We start from the raw sequence: 17,374 nt of genomic DNA on the forward strand, positions 1-17,374 counted from the left end.
CAGCTTCCTCATTAATAAATTAGTATAAATCAGGATTAAGTTCATTGGTTTTTAATACTCTGAGTACAGTGCCTGATACTGTGCTTCTAATACGAAGAGAGGTAGTAATATTTACTGATGTGATCGCCTTTAATAAACGATCACAGTTAATTAAACGATCACAGCCACTTCAGTGGCTGCTGAAGGTTGGGGAGGCTGTGGTAATTTCTTAAAATAGGACAACAATGAAATTTGCAGCACTGATAGACTATGCCTTTCACAAAAGATGTCTCTGCAGTGTATGGTGCTGTCTGATAGCGTTTCACCCACAGTAGAACCTCTCTCAAAACTGGAGATAATCCTTTCAAACCCTGCTGCTGCTCTGTCAACTAAGTTTATGTAATTCTAAATCCTTTGTTGTCATTTCAACAATATTCACAGCATCTTCACCAAGAGTAGATTCCACCTTAAGAAATCACTTTCTTTGCTCATCCATAAGAAGCAACTCTCATTCATTCAAGTTTTATCATGAGATGGCAGCAGTTCAGTCACATCCTCAAGTTCCACTCCTAATTCCAGTTCTCTCGTTATTTCTACCACATCTCCAGTTTCCTCCTTCACTGAAGTCTTGAATCCCTTCAAGTCATCCATGAGGGTTGGAATCAACATCTCCCAAATTCCTGTTAATGTTGATATTTTGATCTCCTCCTATGAAGAAATGATCTTCATAGATCTTCACCATTCTAATGGCATCTAGAATAGTGAATCCTTTTACAAGGTTTTCAACTGACTTTACCCAGATCCATCAGAGGACGCACTATCTATGCCAGCCATCACCTTACAAAATTATTTCATTTATAATAAGATTTGAAAGTCAAAACGACTCCTTGATTCATGGGCTGCAGAACTGATGAAAACAACACTCCTCTCATACATCTCCATCAGAGCTCTTCAGTGACCAGGTGCATTGTCAACAAACGGTCACATTTTTAAAGGAATCTTTTTTTCTGATCAGTAGGTCTCAACAGTGGGCTTATATACTCAGTAAACTACACTGTAAACAGATGTGCTGTCATCCAGACTTTGTTGTTCCATTTGAGAGCACAGGCAGAGTAGATTTAGTGTAATTCTTAAGGGCCCTAGGATTTTCAGGAAGGTAAATAGATTTTCAAATGGTAAACATTGACTTAAAGTCACCAGCTGCATTAACCCCTAACAAGAGAGTTGGCCTGTCCTTTGAAGCTTTGAAGCCAGGCACTGACTTCTCCTCTCTAACTATGAAAGTCCAGATAGCATCGTCTTCCAAATAATAGTGCATCATGTACATACTGAAAATCTGCTGTTTAGTATAGCCACCAACATCAATGATCTTAGCTAGAACTTCTGTGTAATTTGCTGCAGTTTCTATATCAGCACTTGCTGTTTCACCTTGCACTTTTATGTTACAGAGAAAACTCCTTTCGTAAAACCTCATGCACCAACCTTTATGAGCGTCAAAGTTTTCTTCTGCAGCTTCCTCACCTCTCTCAGCCTACACAGAATTGAAGAGAGTTAGGACCCTGCTTAGATTAGGCTGTGGCATAAGGGAATGTTGTGGCTATTTTGATCTTCTATCCAGACCACTAAAACTTTTTCCATAACAGCAAAAGGCTTTTGTGCATTCTCATACATAATTCATGTGTTCACTATAGTAGCATGTTTAATTTCTTCAAGAACGTTTCCTTTGCATTCACAACTTGGTTAACGGTTTGGTACAAAAGGCCTAGCATTCAACATGACTTCCTCCCTAAGGGTTTTTTTTGTTTGTTTGTTTGTTTGTTTTTTAACTTTTTTTATAAATTAAAAAAAAAAAATTAACAAACAAAACATTAAGATATCATTCCATTCTACATATACAATCAGTAATTTTTAATACCATCACATAGTTTCATATTTATCATTTCTTAGAACATTTGCATCAATTTAGAAAAAGAAATAAAAAGACAACAGAAGAAATAAAATGATAACAGAGAAAAAAAAAAGATTATACATACCATACCCCTTACCCCTCACATTTATTTACCACTAGCATCTCAAACTAAATTTATTTTAACATTTGTTCCCCTTATTATTTATTTATTTATTTATTTATTTTTATTAATTAAAAAAAGATTAGCTAACAACATTTAGGAATCATTCCATCCTACATATGCAATCAGTAATTCTTAATATCATCACATAGATGTATGATCATCATTTCTTAGTACATTTGCAGCGATTTAGAAAAAGAAATAGCAAGACAACAGAAAAAGAAATAAAATGATAATATAGAGAAAAAAATAAAAATTAAAAATACAAAAAATATACATAAAAAACACACAAACAAACAAAAAAAACTATAGCTCAGATGCAGCTTCATTCAGTGTTTTAACATAATTACATTACAATTAGGTAGTACTGTGCTGTCCATTTTTGAGTTTTTGTATCTACTCCTGTTGCACAGTCTGTATCCCTTCAGCTCCAATTACCCATTATCTTACCCTGTTTCTAACTCCTGATGGTCTCTGGTACCAATTACATATTCCAAGTTTATTCTCTAATGTCGGTTCACATCAGTGGGACCATACAGTATTTGCCCTTTAGTTTTTGGCTAGTCTCACTCAGCATAATGTTCTCTAGGTCCATCCATGTTATTACATGCTTCATAAGTTTATTCTGTCTTAAAGCTGCATAATATTGCATCACATGTATATACCACAGTTTGTTTAGCCACTCATCTGTTGATGGACATTTTGGCTGTTTCCATCTTTTTGCAATTGTAAATAAAAATTTATGGTTTAGGGGCCATAAAACCGCCTCCAGTTGTAAGTTTCATAAAATATCTCCCTACATTGTCCTCTAACTGTTTTATGGTCTTAGACCTAATGTTTAGATCTTTCATCCATTTTGAGTTAACTTTTGTATAGGGTGTGAGATACAGGTCCTCTTTCATTCTTTTGCATATGGATATTCAGTTCTCTAGGCACCATTTATTGAAGAGACTGTTCTGTCCCAGGTGAATTGGCTTGAATGCCTTATCAAAGACCAAATGTCCATAGATGAGAGGGTCTATATCTGAGCACTCTATTCGATTTCATTGGTCGATATACCTATCTTTATGCCAATACCATGCTGTTTTGACCACTGTGGCTTCATAATATGCCTTAAAGTCCGGCAGATTGAGACATCCAGCTTCGTTTTTTTTCCTCAAGACACTTTTAGCAATTCGGGGCACCCTACCCTTCTAGATAAATTTGCTTATTGTTTTTCTCTTTCTGAAAAGTTAAGTTGTTGGGATTTTGATTGGTATTGCATTGAATGTGTAAATCAATTTAGGTAGGATTGACAACTTAACTATATTTAGTCTTCCAATCCATAAACACGGTATGCCCTTCCATCTATTTAGGTCTTCTGTGATTTCTTTTAACAGTTTTTTATAGTTTTCTTTGTATAGGTCTTTTCTCTCTTTAGTTAAATATATTCCTAAGTACTTTATTCTTTTAGTTGCAATTGTAAATGGAATTCGTTTCTTGGTTTCCCCCTCAGCTTGTTCATTGCTAGTGTATAGAAACACTACCGATTTTCGAATGCTGATCTTGTAACCTGCTATTTTGCTGTACTCATTTATTAGCTCTAGTAGTTTTGCTGTGGATTTTTCCGGGTTTTCAACATATAGTATCATATTGTCTGCAAACAGTGATAGTTTTACTTCTTCCTTTCCAATTTTGATGCCTTGTATTTCTTTTTCTTGTCTAATTGCTCTGGCTAGAATCTCCAACACGATGTTGAATAATAGTGGTGATAATGGACATCCTTGTCTTGTTCCTGATCTTAGGGGGAAAGTATTCAATTTCTCCCCATTGAGGATGATATTAGCTGTGGGTTTTTCATATATTCCCTCTATCATTTTAAGGAAGTTCCCTTGTATTCCTATCTTTTGAAGTGTTTTCAACAGGAAAGGATGTTGAATCTTGTCAAATGCCTTCTCTGCATCAATTGAGATGATCATGTGATTTTTCTGCTTTGATTTGTTGATATGGTGTATTACATTAATTGATTTTCTTATGTTGAACCATCCTTGCATACCTGGGATGAATCCTACTTGGTCATGATGTATGATGATTCTTTTAATGTGTTGCTGAATTCGATTTGCGAGAATTTTGTTGAGGATTTTTGCATCTATATTCATTAGAGAGATTGGTCTGTAGTTTTCTTTTTTTGTAATATCTTTGCCTGGTTTTGGTATGAGGGTGATGTTGGCTTCATAGAATGAATTAGGTAGCTTTCCCTCCAATTCGATTTTTTTGAAGAGTTTGAGCAGAGTTGGTACTAATTCTTTCTGGAATGTTTGGTAGAATTCACATGTGAAGCCGTCCGGTACTGGACTTTTCTTTTTGGAAAGCTTTTGAATGACTGATTCAATTTCTTTACTTGTGATTGGTTTGTTGAGGTCGTCTATTTCTTCTTGAGTCAAAGTTGGTTGTTCATGCCTTTCTAGGAACTTGCCCACTTCATCTACATTGTTGTATTAGCGTAAAGTTGTTCATAGTATCCTGTTATTACCTCCTTTATTTCTGTGAGGTCAGTGGTTATGTCTCCTCTTCCATTTCTGATCTTATTTATTCGCATCCTCTCTCTTCTTCTTTTTGTCAATCTTGCTAAGGGCCCATCAATCTTATTGATTTTCTCATAGAACCAACTTCTGGTCTTATTGATTTTCTCTATTGTTTTCATGTTCTCAATTTCATTTATTTCTGCTCTAATCTTGGTTATTTCTTTCCTTTTGCTTGCTTTGGGATTAGTTTGCTGTTCTTTCTCCCGTTCTTCCAAGTGGACAGTTAATTCCCGAATTTTGCCTTTTCTTCTTTTCTGATATAGGCATTTAGGGCAATAAATTTCCGTCTTAGCACTGCCTTTGCTGCGTCCCATAGGTTTTGATACGTTGTGTTTTCATTTTCATTTGCCTCGAGATATTTACTAATTTCTTTTGTAATTTCTTCCTTGACCCACTCGTTGTTTAAGAGTGTGTTGTTGAGCCTCCACGTATTTGTGAATTTTCTGGTACTCTGCCTATTATTGATTTCCAACTTCATTCCTTTATGATCCAAGAAAGTGTTGTGTATGATTTCAATCTTTTTAAATTTGTTGAGATTTGCTTTGTGACCCAGCATATGGTCTATCTTTGAGAATGAGCCATGAGCACTTGAGAAAAAGGTGTATTCTGCTGTTGTGGGGTGTAATGTCCTATAAATGTCTGTTAAGTCTAGCTCATTTATTGGAATATTCAAATTCTCTGTTTCTTTATTGATCCTCTGTCTAGATGTTCTGTCCATTGATGAGAGTGGGGAATTGAAGTCTCCAACTATTATGGTAGATGTGTCTATTTCCCTTTTCAGTGATTGCAGTGTATGCCTCACGTATTTTGGGGCATTCTGATTCGGTGCATAAATATTTATGATTGTTATGTCTTCTTGTTGAATTGTTCCTTTTATTAGTAGATAGTATCCTTCTTTGTCTCTTTTAACTGTTTTACATTTGAAGTCTAATTTGTTGGATATTAGTATAGCTACTCCTGCGCTTTTCTGGTTGTTATTTTCATGAAATATCTTTTCCCAACCTTTCACTTTCAACCCATGTTTATCTTTGGGTCTAAGATGTGTTTCCTGTAGACAGCATATAGAAGGATCCTGTTTTTTAATCCATTCTGCCAATCTATGTCTTTTGATTGGGGAATTCAGTCCATTAACATTTAGTGTTATTACTGTTTGGGTAATATTTTCCTCTACCATTTTGCCTTTTGTGTTATATATATCATATCTGATTTTCCTTCTTTCTACACTCTTCTCCATACCTCTCTCTTCTGTCTTTTCGTATCTGACTCTAGTGCTCCCTTTAGTATTTCTTGCAGAGCTGGTCTCTTGGTCACAAATTCTCTCAGTGACTTTTTGTCTGAGAATGTTTTAATTTCTCCCTCATTTTTGAAGGACAATTTTGCTGGATATAGGAGTCTTGGTTGGCAGTTTTTCTCTTTTAGTAATTTAAATATATCATCCCACTGTCTTCTAGCCTCCATGGTTTCTGCTGAGAAATCTACACATAGTCTTATTGGGTTTCCCTTGTATGTGATGGATTGTTTTTCTCTTGCTGCTTTCAAGATCCTCTCTTTCTCTTTGACCTCTGACATTCTAACTAGTAAGTGTCTTGGAGAACGCCTATTTGGGTCTATTCTCTTTGGGGTGCGCTGTACTTCTTGGATCTGTAATTTTAGGTCTTTCATAAGAGTTGGGAAATTTTCAGTGATAATTTCTTCCATTAGTTTTTCTCCTTCTTTTCCTTTCTCTTCTCCTTCTGGGACACCCACAACACGTATACTTGTGCGCTTCATATTATCATTCAATTCCCTGAGCCCCTGCTCAAATTTTTCCATTCTTTTCCCTATAGTTTCTGTTTCTGTTTGGATTTCAGATGTTCCATCCTCCAGTTCACTAATTCTATCCTCTGTCTCCTTAAATCTACCATTGTAGGCTTCCATTGTTTTTTTCATCTCTTCTACTGTGTCTTTTAATCCCATAAATTCTGCGATTTGTTTTTTCAGACTTTCCATTTCTTCTTTTTGTTGATCCCATACCTTCTTCATGTCCTCCCTCAATCTATCGATTTGGTTTTTGAAGAGGTTTTCCATTTCTGTTCGTATATTCAGAATTAGTTGTCTCAGCTCCTGTATCTCGTTTGAGATATTGGTTTGTTCCTTTGACTGGGCCATATATTCAATTTTCCTGGTGTGATTCATTATTTTTTGCTGGTGTCTGGGCATTTAATCAGATTTCACTGAGTGTGGGACACAGCAGGTTGAAAGACATTCCTGTGAGGTCTCTGGGCTCTGTTTTTCTTATCCTGCCCAGTATGTGCTGCTTGTCTGTCTGCGGGTCCCACCAGCAAAAGATGTTGTGGCTCCTTTAACTTTGGAAGACTCTCGCTGCTGGGTGTGTGGTGGAGACAGAGGAGAGGTTGTAGGATGGTTTTAATGGCTTCAAATTGTGAGGTCCTGGGATCTGAGTTCCTTGAGAGAGGAATTCCACCTGAGTTGTGTTTCACCCCTCCCGTGGGGAAGATTCAGGTGGTAGAGAGCCCTGAAAGCAGCCTGTTTTTACGTTCGGGGCAGTTGTAACTTATGTAATCCCAGCGCTGAGCCCAGAGGCAATGAAGCCTCAGTAGAAACAGCCGCAGAAGGCTCTGTGTCGCCCCCTTTCCTCTTTTTCAGTTAGCCCAATCGGCGATTTCCGCCTTGATCAGTTTCGCCTGAGCTGAGGACCTATTTTTAGTAGTCAGAAGTTGTTCATTAATGCCACTATTGGTGTTAGGTTGGGCTCAGTCTCTACCACTGTTGGAGACTCTTTCCTTTCCCTCCGGGAAGTCGCCTGTCGGGGAGGGGCGCCAACCGCCGCGGCTTGGGGAACCGCTGTTCGGATGCTCCCAGCCGGCCCGGGAAGCCGCGTGTGTGGAAGTGGCTGTGGTCGTCGGCCACCGCGGCTTGGGTGACTACTTTTCCGAGGCTCCCAGCCGGCCCGGGAAGCTGCGCGTGGGGGAGGGGCGCCAGCCGCCGCGGCTTGGGGAACCGCCGATCCAAATCTCCCAGCCGGCCCGGGAAGCCGCGTGTGTGGAAGGGGCTCCGGTCACCAGCCACCGCGGGTTGGGGGACCGCCACTCCAAGGCTCCCAGCTGGCCCGGGAAGCCGCGCCTGGGGAGGGGCGCCAGCCGCCGCGGCTTGGGGAACACGATCCAAAGCTCCAAGCCGGCCCGGGAAGGAGGGAGGGATCTCCGGCCGCCAGCCGCCGCGGTCCGGGGAAGCACGTGCCTCTCGGGGACCTCACTGCAGCGGAGACTCTTAGCCAGTCCAGCCGGTCCAGAATGGGGTACGCTGTGTGTTTGCTCTCTGTCGTGGCTCCGGGAGCTGTTTTGTACCGTTTCTAGTTCTTTAGTAGTTGTTCTGGAGGAGGAACTAAGACCCGCGCGCCTTACTAAGCCGCCATCTTCTCCAGAAGTCCTCCCTAAGGGTTTTGATTCAAAGTAAGAGTCGTGTGACTTTTCCTTTCACTGGAACATTTTACGTTTAGGTTATTCACTGGTCTAATTTTGATATTGTGTGTCAGGGAATAGGGAGGCCCAAAAATGGGGGAATGGCAGGATGCTGGAACAGCCAGAATATCATAATTATCAATTAAGTTCATTGTCTTATATAGGCATGGTTCGTGACACCTCAAAACAATTACAATAGTAACATAAAAGATCACTGATCACATATCACCATAATAGATACAATAATAATGAAAAAGTTTGAAATATTGCAAGAATAACCAAAATGTGACAGAGAGACACAAACTGAGTACATGAGGTTGGAAAAATGGGGCAGATAGATTTGCTTAATGCAGGGCTGCCACAAACTTTTCAATTTATAAAAAATGCAAAATCTGTGTAGTGCAATAAAATGAGCAAAATAGAACAACATATGCTTGTAAATACATACACACGTGACTCACCCTATGCCATTCAAGAACAACCAGGCTTAGCACTTAGTCTTGAGCTTATTCTGAAACATTCAAAACCCTTCTCTCTCCATCAGCTACTTCAAGTCCATCAGCTTCTTTATTGTCCTTCTTTCTTCCTTAACAAGCCTAGAACCCACAGTTCATACCAGATCTATTCTCTTACCAACACCCCTGAATCCCTTGCACTCCTATCCTTCCATTACACTGACCAGTAAAGTGTCCATCCTAGATCAGTGTTACAGCCTGATTCCCCTGATACCACTCATTTTAAAACCATGAAACCATGTAGACAGGTGTTACTACAAACTCAGGAACCTTACTTTCAACTAGCCCTCAGCACCAAACATCCACCCCTTTACTTGGCCCTGATTGGTTCCCTCTCCCATTTTGTCATGTAAATACTCTACTCTGTAAACTTCCTAACTCAACTTCTACTCCCCTTACTCTCAGCAGAAGCCTTGCCTTCTACTTACTTCATTGTTAGAAATGAGGCTATTAAACGCATCTCCCTCATCTTTCTACCTTCCAAGCTATAAATTAATCTACCCTACCCATGTAAACCCTCAATTAATCTTTGGTCTCAGAAAATGAGAAGTCTCTCTTATTCAAGTCCACCCACACTATCTGTGATCTTTGAAGGTTTCCCCTCCCCATCTCCTCCAGGGCTTTGTCCCTTCAACTGTTTTTTCTATTCACTCACCTTTAATCTCTCTCTCTTTTGGATCCTTCCTGACAGTATATAAAATTGCTCAGGCCTCTCCCAGCCTTAAACAATGACAAACCTCCCTCAACTCTGCATGTATTTCCCTCTACCTTAGCATATTTTTCTATTCCTTTCTCCCCTAAACTTCTCAAAAGTAGAGTACATTTGCTGTCTTATTCTTCTCCCCATAACTAGCTCTCACCCAAACAACAATGAACTGTCTCTTACTAGAGCCACCGAATGGATCCTAATTGCAAATCCAATATAGAGGTTCAGACATCTTTCTAGATCACACTTCTGCATTTGACATTGTTATTCTCTTATAACTGTCCTTCCCATAGACTTCCACAATTTCATAATCTCCTAGTTTTCCTCCTCTCTAAATGTTCCCTGGCAATCTCTTTTATGAGACTTCTTCCTCTTCTAAACCCATTAACAAACCCATTTACAAACTGCCTAGTGTAAAATTACAACTCTAACTCTTATCAAATATTGTGCTCTTAGATATATAACTTAAAAGTCTCTCAGTCTGTTTTTTCATCAACAAAACAGAAAGAAGGTTACTACCTTTTGGAACACTATTAGGAAAATGATATGAGGTAAGATAGTTTCTATGTGAAGGACATTCTTTTTCCTCTTCAGTATTTCCATATTCAACCAGCCCTAAGGTTCTGTCTACTCTACTGCTCATTTCTCAGAATCATCTGCTCATCTCCACCCTCACCACTCTCATCAAATGACCTTGATTGCTGGTTAAAGATTGAGAAGTAAATTGCCAGGTAGAATAGGAAATGGAAATTAGAGTAGACAGAATTATCATACAGAAAGGCACAAAGTTTTGAAACACTCTGCTGATTCTTTTATCAAATCAAATCTGGTCATATTGTTCCTGTGTCTAAAATTCTTCAGCTCCGCAGCACGATGTAAAAGACCCTTCAGAATCTGTTTCCTATTTTGTAGCCACTCTTGTAACTTCTCTGTATTCTAGCCTTACCAAATAACTTACAAACTGTGGGAATGAGTCAACATAAATCTACAATGTGAATTCATAATACTAAATTTTCTACCTTCTTTGGAGCTATTGCTGAATGTGGAAACCAATTTTTATATAGGCAGCAACATACAAACCATAAAATGGATCATCTTTAGTAACATGAAAGGAATTAAACCCATAAGAATAAAACTTAACATATACATTTATAATTATGAAAGTCCTATCACTATAGCCAGATACTTCCCAGATGACCTGAAGCTACAAATTACGCAACATATACATAAAGTAAAACTTACTTTCCAGGCTAAACTGCAAAGACTCTTCACTTGTCTCGGTTTCAGGACTGACCAGTTTCATTCTTAGACACAATTTATCATCCACTTCTGGGGCAACCCTAGAATCCCCTTTTTCATTCCCAAGTATAGGATCATTGGTCTCCACCATACTTTCAGACATGACATCACTAGCTGCTACAGTGCTTTCTGGATAGTTGCTAATACCTGAAAGAAGGGAAGCAGGAGGATAAAAAAAATAACACTAAAATACAAACATGAAGAACAGCAATGAAAGGTCATTATTTTGCCTGTTTGGCTCCAAAGTTCTGTAGGATCAAAAGAAGTTCCTAGGATAGATCCTGTCACAAGTATCAACAACTACGCACTAATAATGACACCTGGTCTTAAGAGGAGCAACAGGAGTCAGTTCCACTTCTGCATCTGGACAAAGGATGCTGCATGAGCCCTCAGCCAACCCACATCTGCCAGCATCAGGCATAGGTAGCAGGAGACTCCAGACGGCATGACTGTTACCTCCCAGCACTGACTAGAGAAAACAAATAGGTTAATGTAGAAGACTACCGGCTGCTTCAGGAAAGGAGGATCTACGTTTTCTTGCCCTCTCAAAGCAGCAGACTAAATGATTAATCAGGACATTGAATAAATAGTACATCTTACCCAACCTGCTGTCCCTTCCTTATAGAACAGCTCTACATCATTACATCACTGCTCAGCTTTCAGATTTTATCTCCTTACAACCCACACAGTTAAGATTTTCAGAAAAATTGTCTCTCTTCCTTCCCTCACCCTTTCTTTCATCATGTCTCAACATCTCCTGGGAGTAAACTCCTAGAGTCGGACACCACAGCCTGATTTTTTCTTAGACTAAAATCAACCTTATCAGACAAACCCAGCTTTTCAGATCTAAAAATATGACTTGCAAAAAGAATAATATCTCCGTATTTCTGGCTTAAGTACCATCACTTTTCAATCACTCACCAATAGGAGTACTGTGTCTCTTAGGCTCCAATTTAAGGTGCCCAATCAGAGGTGGGGTTGCACCACTTAATGGTGGGATAATATCACCATCTTTAGGCAAAGTGAAATGAAATGGTGTTTCTGAAAACAAAAAAACAAAACACAACAAAATAAAACAATGATAAAAAATAAACAAATACTGAAGTTAATACAAAAAGCAAAACTAAACAGAACTACAAGGAATATTTCAATTACTCACTCTTGTCCTTTGCTTCCAAATTCTGCCTTATTTCCAGCCCACCTCACTATGCCTCCCAACTAATTTCCTACTACTACTCTATCTGATCTTTTTACCACCCTCACCAGCAGGACTCATAAAAAGCAGACAATCAGAAGACAGGCAAATAGAGGAAGCCGAAAGTTTGATGGAACATGGGGCCGTGGGAAACATCTAAGATCTAAAACGGTACCATTTTGGGATATTCGATAATATAAATTTGGATAGTGTCAAGTCTACACAATATAATTTTGTGTGAGAATTTGCAAATTGCCAAAATTATATTTTCTGATTTCCTAATTATTTATCTCTCAATAAAACAGCTGTGCCTCAAAAGAATAAGAATTGTGCCAAACTGCTCCTCTTAAACTTAAAATATGAAAATATATACTTAGTTTCTTAGAATGGCTTAAAATAACTTAAACCTGCTATATCCAGTCACATCTCCTTGTGAAACTAGCTTGCTTCTTTTTTTTTAGACATTCCATTTCTATCTTTATTATTTTTAACAAATACCTTAACACTTTTCCTTCAAAATCACAAAACAATGACAAACACACAAAAAACCCCACATCTTTAACACATAAATGTAAGAGAAAATACACTAATAACCTGAAGGGATAAAAAAGAAAACATGAAATGAACTTTACAAATAAAGGATGAAAATTACATATGCTCCACTAAGGGAACCATAAAGAATATGAGTGGAGGAACTCAATATCACATTTTACCGGCAGACTTCTTACAGTTACAGAAAGAAATGAGTCAGGTAGATAAGAATTAATTTCACAGTAGCTCCTTAGAAAGCAATAGCTTTAGGTTAACAAAGAAGAATTTGAAAGAGACGCAGAAAACAAAAAAATTAAAATAAATAACCACAAAGCCCAGACATTTCAAAGATATATTTTATAGATTTATCATTCCTGGAACAATCAAGAATGAAAGACTACCTGCATTTCTCTCTTGACAGGAAGTATCCTTCATATTATAACTGAACATAAAGCGTTTTGAAACTCTATGTGAAATCTTTACACAGACCCTTATATGTGACATCCCATAATATACAAATGTAACTTGCATGTACTAACTGCTGAAAATTATTTCCCTGTAATTTCCTTTGCACACTAGATAAAACTTATGAAGTTAACACCATTTATCTAACTGCACCACTAATGAATGAATGGGTCTTTTCTAGGCATGTAGAAGAACAGGCACCACTGCCACTATCCTTATATGGTCTTTAATATCAATATGCCTGGATTATTAATATAGTTTATCCATCCGTTTTTCTGCCTGAAATCTCCCCCTTCATCCCATCCCCAATTCTTTCTGTACACTACAACTAAACAAGCCTACAATGCTTTGAACATTTTTAAAGTCTTTAAACTTAGGTTTCCATGAGAAGATGGATTCCTAACCCAATTCAATTAACTAATACCAGCTTGCTATTATAATCTTGTCTTTACGACTTATATTCAAAAAGCCTTTATCAGGGTGATGTCATCAACACAGCAACATAAACACCTACTAAAAATCTCTCCTGGGAGATTCAGCATTAAAAAAGAACAATTCGAGGAGGGGCCAAGATGGCAGCTTAGTAAGGTACGTGCGTCTTAGTTCCTCCTTCAGAGCAACTACTAGGTGAACAGAAACAGTGCAGAACAGTTCCCGGGGCCACGGGAGGGAATGGACACACAGCGTACCCCAGTCTGGACTGGCTAGTCTGACTGCGAGACTCTGCTGCGGTGAGATCCCCAAGCGGCGCGCGATTCCCCGAGCTGCAGCAGCTGTGGTGGCCGGAGCTCCTCCCTCCCTCCTTCCCGGGCCGGCTGAGAGCCTTGGAGAGCCAAGTTTCCCAAGCCGCGGCGGCCGGCGTCCCTCTTTTGCAGGCGGCTTCCTGGACCGGCTACGAGTCTCGGATCAGAGGGCTACTCAAGCCACGGCGGCTGGCGCCCCTCTTTTGTGGGCGGCTTCCTGGACCGGCTACAAGTCTCGGATCAGAGGGTTACCCAAGCCGTGGCGGCCGGCGACCAATGCCCCTCCCCTGCGGGCAGCTTCCTGGTCTGGTGGCGAATTCCCCAGGCCGCTGCGGACGGCGACCGACACCCCTCCAGGGAGAGGAGGGAACATCCGACAGTGGCAGGGACTGGGTCCAACCAAACACCAACAGGGGATTAATAAAGGAGCCAAAGGGTCCCCTCAAGCTGCGGCGCTGACGCCCCCACCACGCGGGGCCCCCCCGGACCAACTGAGAGAATTGGATCAGAAATCCCCCAAGCCGCGGAGAACGGTGACCAGGGGGATCCCTTCCAAACACGTGAGACAAACATGTGCCACGAGCGCCACCTACTGGGCAGGATAAGAAAAACAGAACCCAGAGATTTCACAGAAAAATCTTACAACCTTGTTGGGTCCGACACCCAGGGAAATATGACTAAATGCCCAGACGCCAGCAGAAGATAACAGTCCATGCTCAGAAGACTGAGAATATGGCCCAGTCAAAGGAACAAACCGAAAGTTCAAATGAGATACAGGAGCTGAGACAACTAATGCTGTATATACGAACAGAAATGAAAAACCTCTTCAAAAATGAAATCGATAAATTGAGGGAGGGAGAACATGAAGAAGACATGGGCTGAACAAAAAGAAGAAATAGAAAAACTGAAAAAACAAATCACAGAACTTATGGGAGTGAAGGATAAAGTAGAAAAGATGGGAAAAACAATGGATAACTACAATGATAGATTTAAAGAGACAGAAGATAGAATTAGTGATTTGGAGGATGGAACATCTGAATTCCAAAAAGAAACAGAAATTATCGGGAAAAGAATGGAAAAATTTGAACAGGGTATCAGGGAACTTAAGGACAATATGAACCGCACAAATATACGTGTTGTGGGTGTCCCAGAAGGAGAAGAGAAGGAAAAAGGAGGAGAAAAACTAATGGAAGAAATTATCACTGAAAATTTCCCAACTCTTATGAAAGACCTAAAATTACAGATCCAAGAAGTGCAGCGCACCCCAAAGAGATTAGACCCAAATAGGCGTTCTCCAAGACACTTACTAGTTAGAATGTCAGAGGGCAAAGAGAAAGAGAGGATCTTGAAAGCAGCAAGAGAAAAACAATCCATCACATACAAGGGAAACCCAACAAGACTATGTGTAGATTTCTCAGCAGAAATCATGGAAGCTAGAAGACAGTGGGATGATATATTTAAATTACTAAAAGAGAAAAACTGCCAACCAAGACTCCTATATCCAGCAAAATTGTCCTTCAAAAATGAGGGAGAAATTAAAACATTCTCAGACAAAAAGTCACTGAGAGAATTTGTGACCAAGAGACCAGCTCTGCAAGAAATACTAAAGGGAGCACTAGAGTCAGATACGAAAAGACAGAAGAGAGAGGTATGGAGAAGAGTGTAGAAAGAAGGAAAATCAGATATGATATATATAATACAAAAGGCAAAATGTTAGAGGAAAATATTATCCAAACAGTAAAAACACTAAATGTTAATGGATTGAATTCCCCAATCAAAAGACATAGATTGGCAGAATGGATTAAAAAACAGGATCCTTCTATATGCTGTCTACAGGAAACACATCTTAGACCCAAAGACAAACATAGGTTGAAAGTGAAAGGTTGGGAAAAGATATTTCATGCAAATAATAACCAGAAAAGGGCAGGAGTGGCTATACTAATATCCAACAAATTAGACTTCAAATGTAAAACAGTTAAAAGAGACAAAGGACACTATATACTAATAAAAGGAACAATTAAACAAGAAAACATAACAATCATAAATATTTACGCACCAAACCAGAATGCCCCAAAATACATGAGGAATACACTGCAAACACTGAAAAGGGAAATAGACACATATACCATAATAGTTGGAGACTTCAATTCACCACTCTCATCAATGGACAGAACATCTAGACAGAGGATCAATAAAGAAATAGAGAATTTGAATATTACTATAAATGAGCTAGACTTAACAGACATTTATAGGACATTACATCCCACAACAGCAGGATACACCTTTTTCTCAAGTGCTCATGGATCATTCTCAAAGATAGACCATATGCTGGGTCACAAAGCAAGTCTTAACAAATTTAAAAAGATTGAAATCATACACAACACTTTCTCAGATCATAAAGGAATGAAGTTGGAAATCAATAATAGGCGGAGTGCCAGAAAATTCACAAATACATGGAGGCTCAACAACACACTCTTAAACAACGAGTGGGTCAAAGAAGAAATTGCAAGAGAAATTAGCAAATACCTCGAGGCGAATGAAAATGAAAACACAACATATCAAAACTTATGGGATGCAGCAAAGGCAGTGCTAAGAGGGAAATTTATTCCCCTAAATGCCTATATCAGAAAAGAAGAAAAGGCAAAAATGCAGGAATTAACTGTCCACTTGGAAGAACGGGAGAAAGAACAGCAAACTAATTCCAAAGCAAGCAAAAGGAAAGAAATAACAAAGATTAGAGCAGAAATAAATGAAACTGAGAACATGAAAACAATAGAGAAAATCAATAAGACCAGAAGTTTGTTCTATGAGAAAATCAATAAGATTGATGGGCCCTTAGCAAGACTGACAAAAAGAAGAAGAGAGAGGATGCAAATAAATAAGATCAGAAATGGAAGAGGAGACATAACCACTGACCTCACAGAAATAAAGGAGGTAATAACAGGATACTATGAACAACTTTACGCTAATAAATACAACAATTTAGATGAAATAGACGGATTATTGGAAAGACATGAACAACCAACTTTGACTCAAGAAGACATAGATGACCTCAACAAACCAATCACAAGTAAAGAAATTGAATTAGTCATTCAAAAGCTTCCTAAAAAGAAAAGTCCAGGACCAGACAGCTTCACATGTGAATTCTATCAAACATTCCAGAAAGAATTAATACCAACTCTCCTCAAACTCTTCAAAAAAATCGAATAGGAGGGAAAGCTACCTAATTCATTCTATGAAGCCAACATCACCCTCATACCAAAACCAGGCAAAAATATTACAAAAAAAGAAAACTACAGGCCAATCTCTCTAATGAATATAGATGCAAAAATCCTCAATAAAATTCTAGCAAATCGTATCCAACAACACATTAAAAGAATTATACATCATGACCAAGTAGGATTCATCCCAGGTATGCAAGGATGGTTCAACATAAGAAAACCAATTTATGTAATACACCATATCAACAAATCAAAGCAGAAAAATCACATGATCATCTCAATTGATGCAGAGAAGGCATTTGACAAGATTCAACATCCTTTCCTGTTGAAAACACTTCAAAAGATAGGAATACAAGGGAACTTCCTTAAAATGATAGAGGGAATATATGAAAAACCCACAGCTAATATCATCCTCAAAGGGGAAAAATTGAAAACTTTCCCCCTAAGATCAGGAACAAGACAAGGATGTCCACTATCACCTCTATTATTCAACATCGTGTTGGAGGTTCTAGCCAGAGCAATTAGACAAGAAAAAGAAATACAAGGCATCAAAATTGGAAAGGAAGAAGTAAAACTATCACTGTTTGCAGACGATATGATACTATACGTCGAAAACCCAGAAAAAT

The 17,374-nt window shown here is 38.9% G+C and overlaps 1 protein-coding gene across 14 annotated transcripts in view; it reads right to left on the bottom strand.

Moving 5' to 3' along the window:
• Window positions 1-17,374, bottom strand: part of TP53BP1 (tumor protein p53 binding protein 1) — a 194,699-nt gene that overhangs the window by 85,041 nt on the left and 92,284 nt on the right. For 12 of the 14 annotated variants that reach the window (XM_077127638.1, XM_077127637.1, XM_077127640.1 and 9 more), the window contains 2 exons: window positions 11,515-11,634; window positions 10,537-10,740 (listed from right to left, as the gene is read on the bottom strand). The exons of the other annotated variants lie outside the window; for them this stretch is intronic. In XM_077127638.1, the coding sequence (XP_076983753.1) occupies window positions 10,537-10,740; window positions 11,515-11,634 (324 nt within the window). The remainder of the gene's footprint in view (window positions 1-10,536; window positions 10,741-11,514; window positions 11,635-17,374) is intronic. 14 annotated transcript variants of the gene reach the window in all.

Source organism: Tamandua tetradactyla, chromosome 14 (assembly GCF_023851605.1).
Source record: "Tamandua tetradactyla isolate mTamTet1 chromosome 14, mTamTet1.pri, whole genome shotgun sequence".
In the NCBI taxonomy this organism is placed as follows: domain Eukaryota; kingdom Metazoa; phylum Chordata; class Mammalia; order Pilosa; family Myrmecophagidae; genus Tamandua; species Tamandua tetradactyla.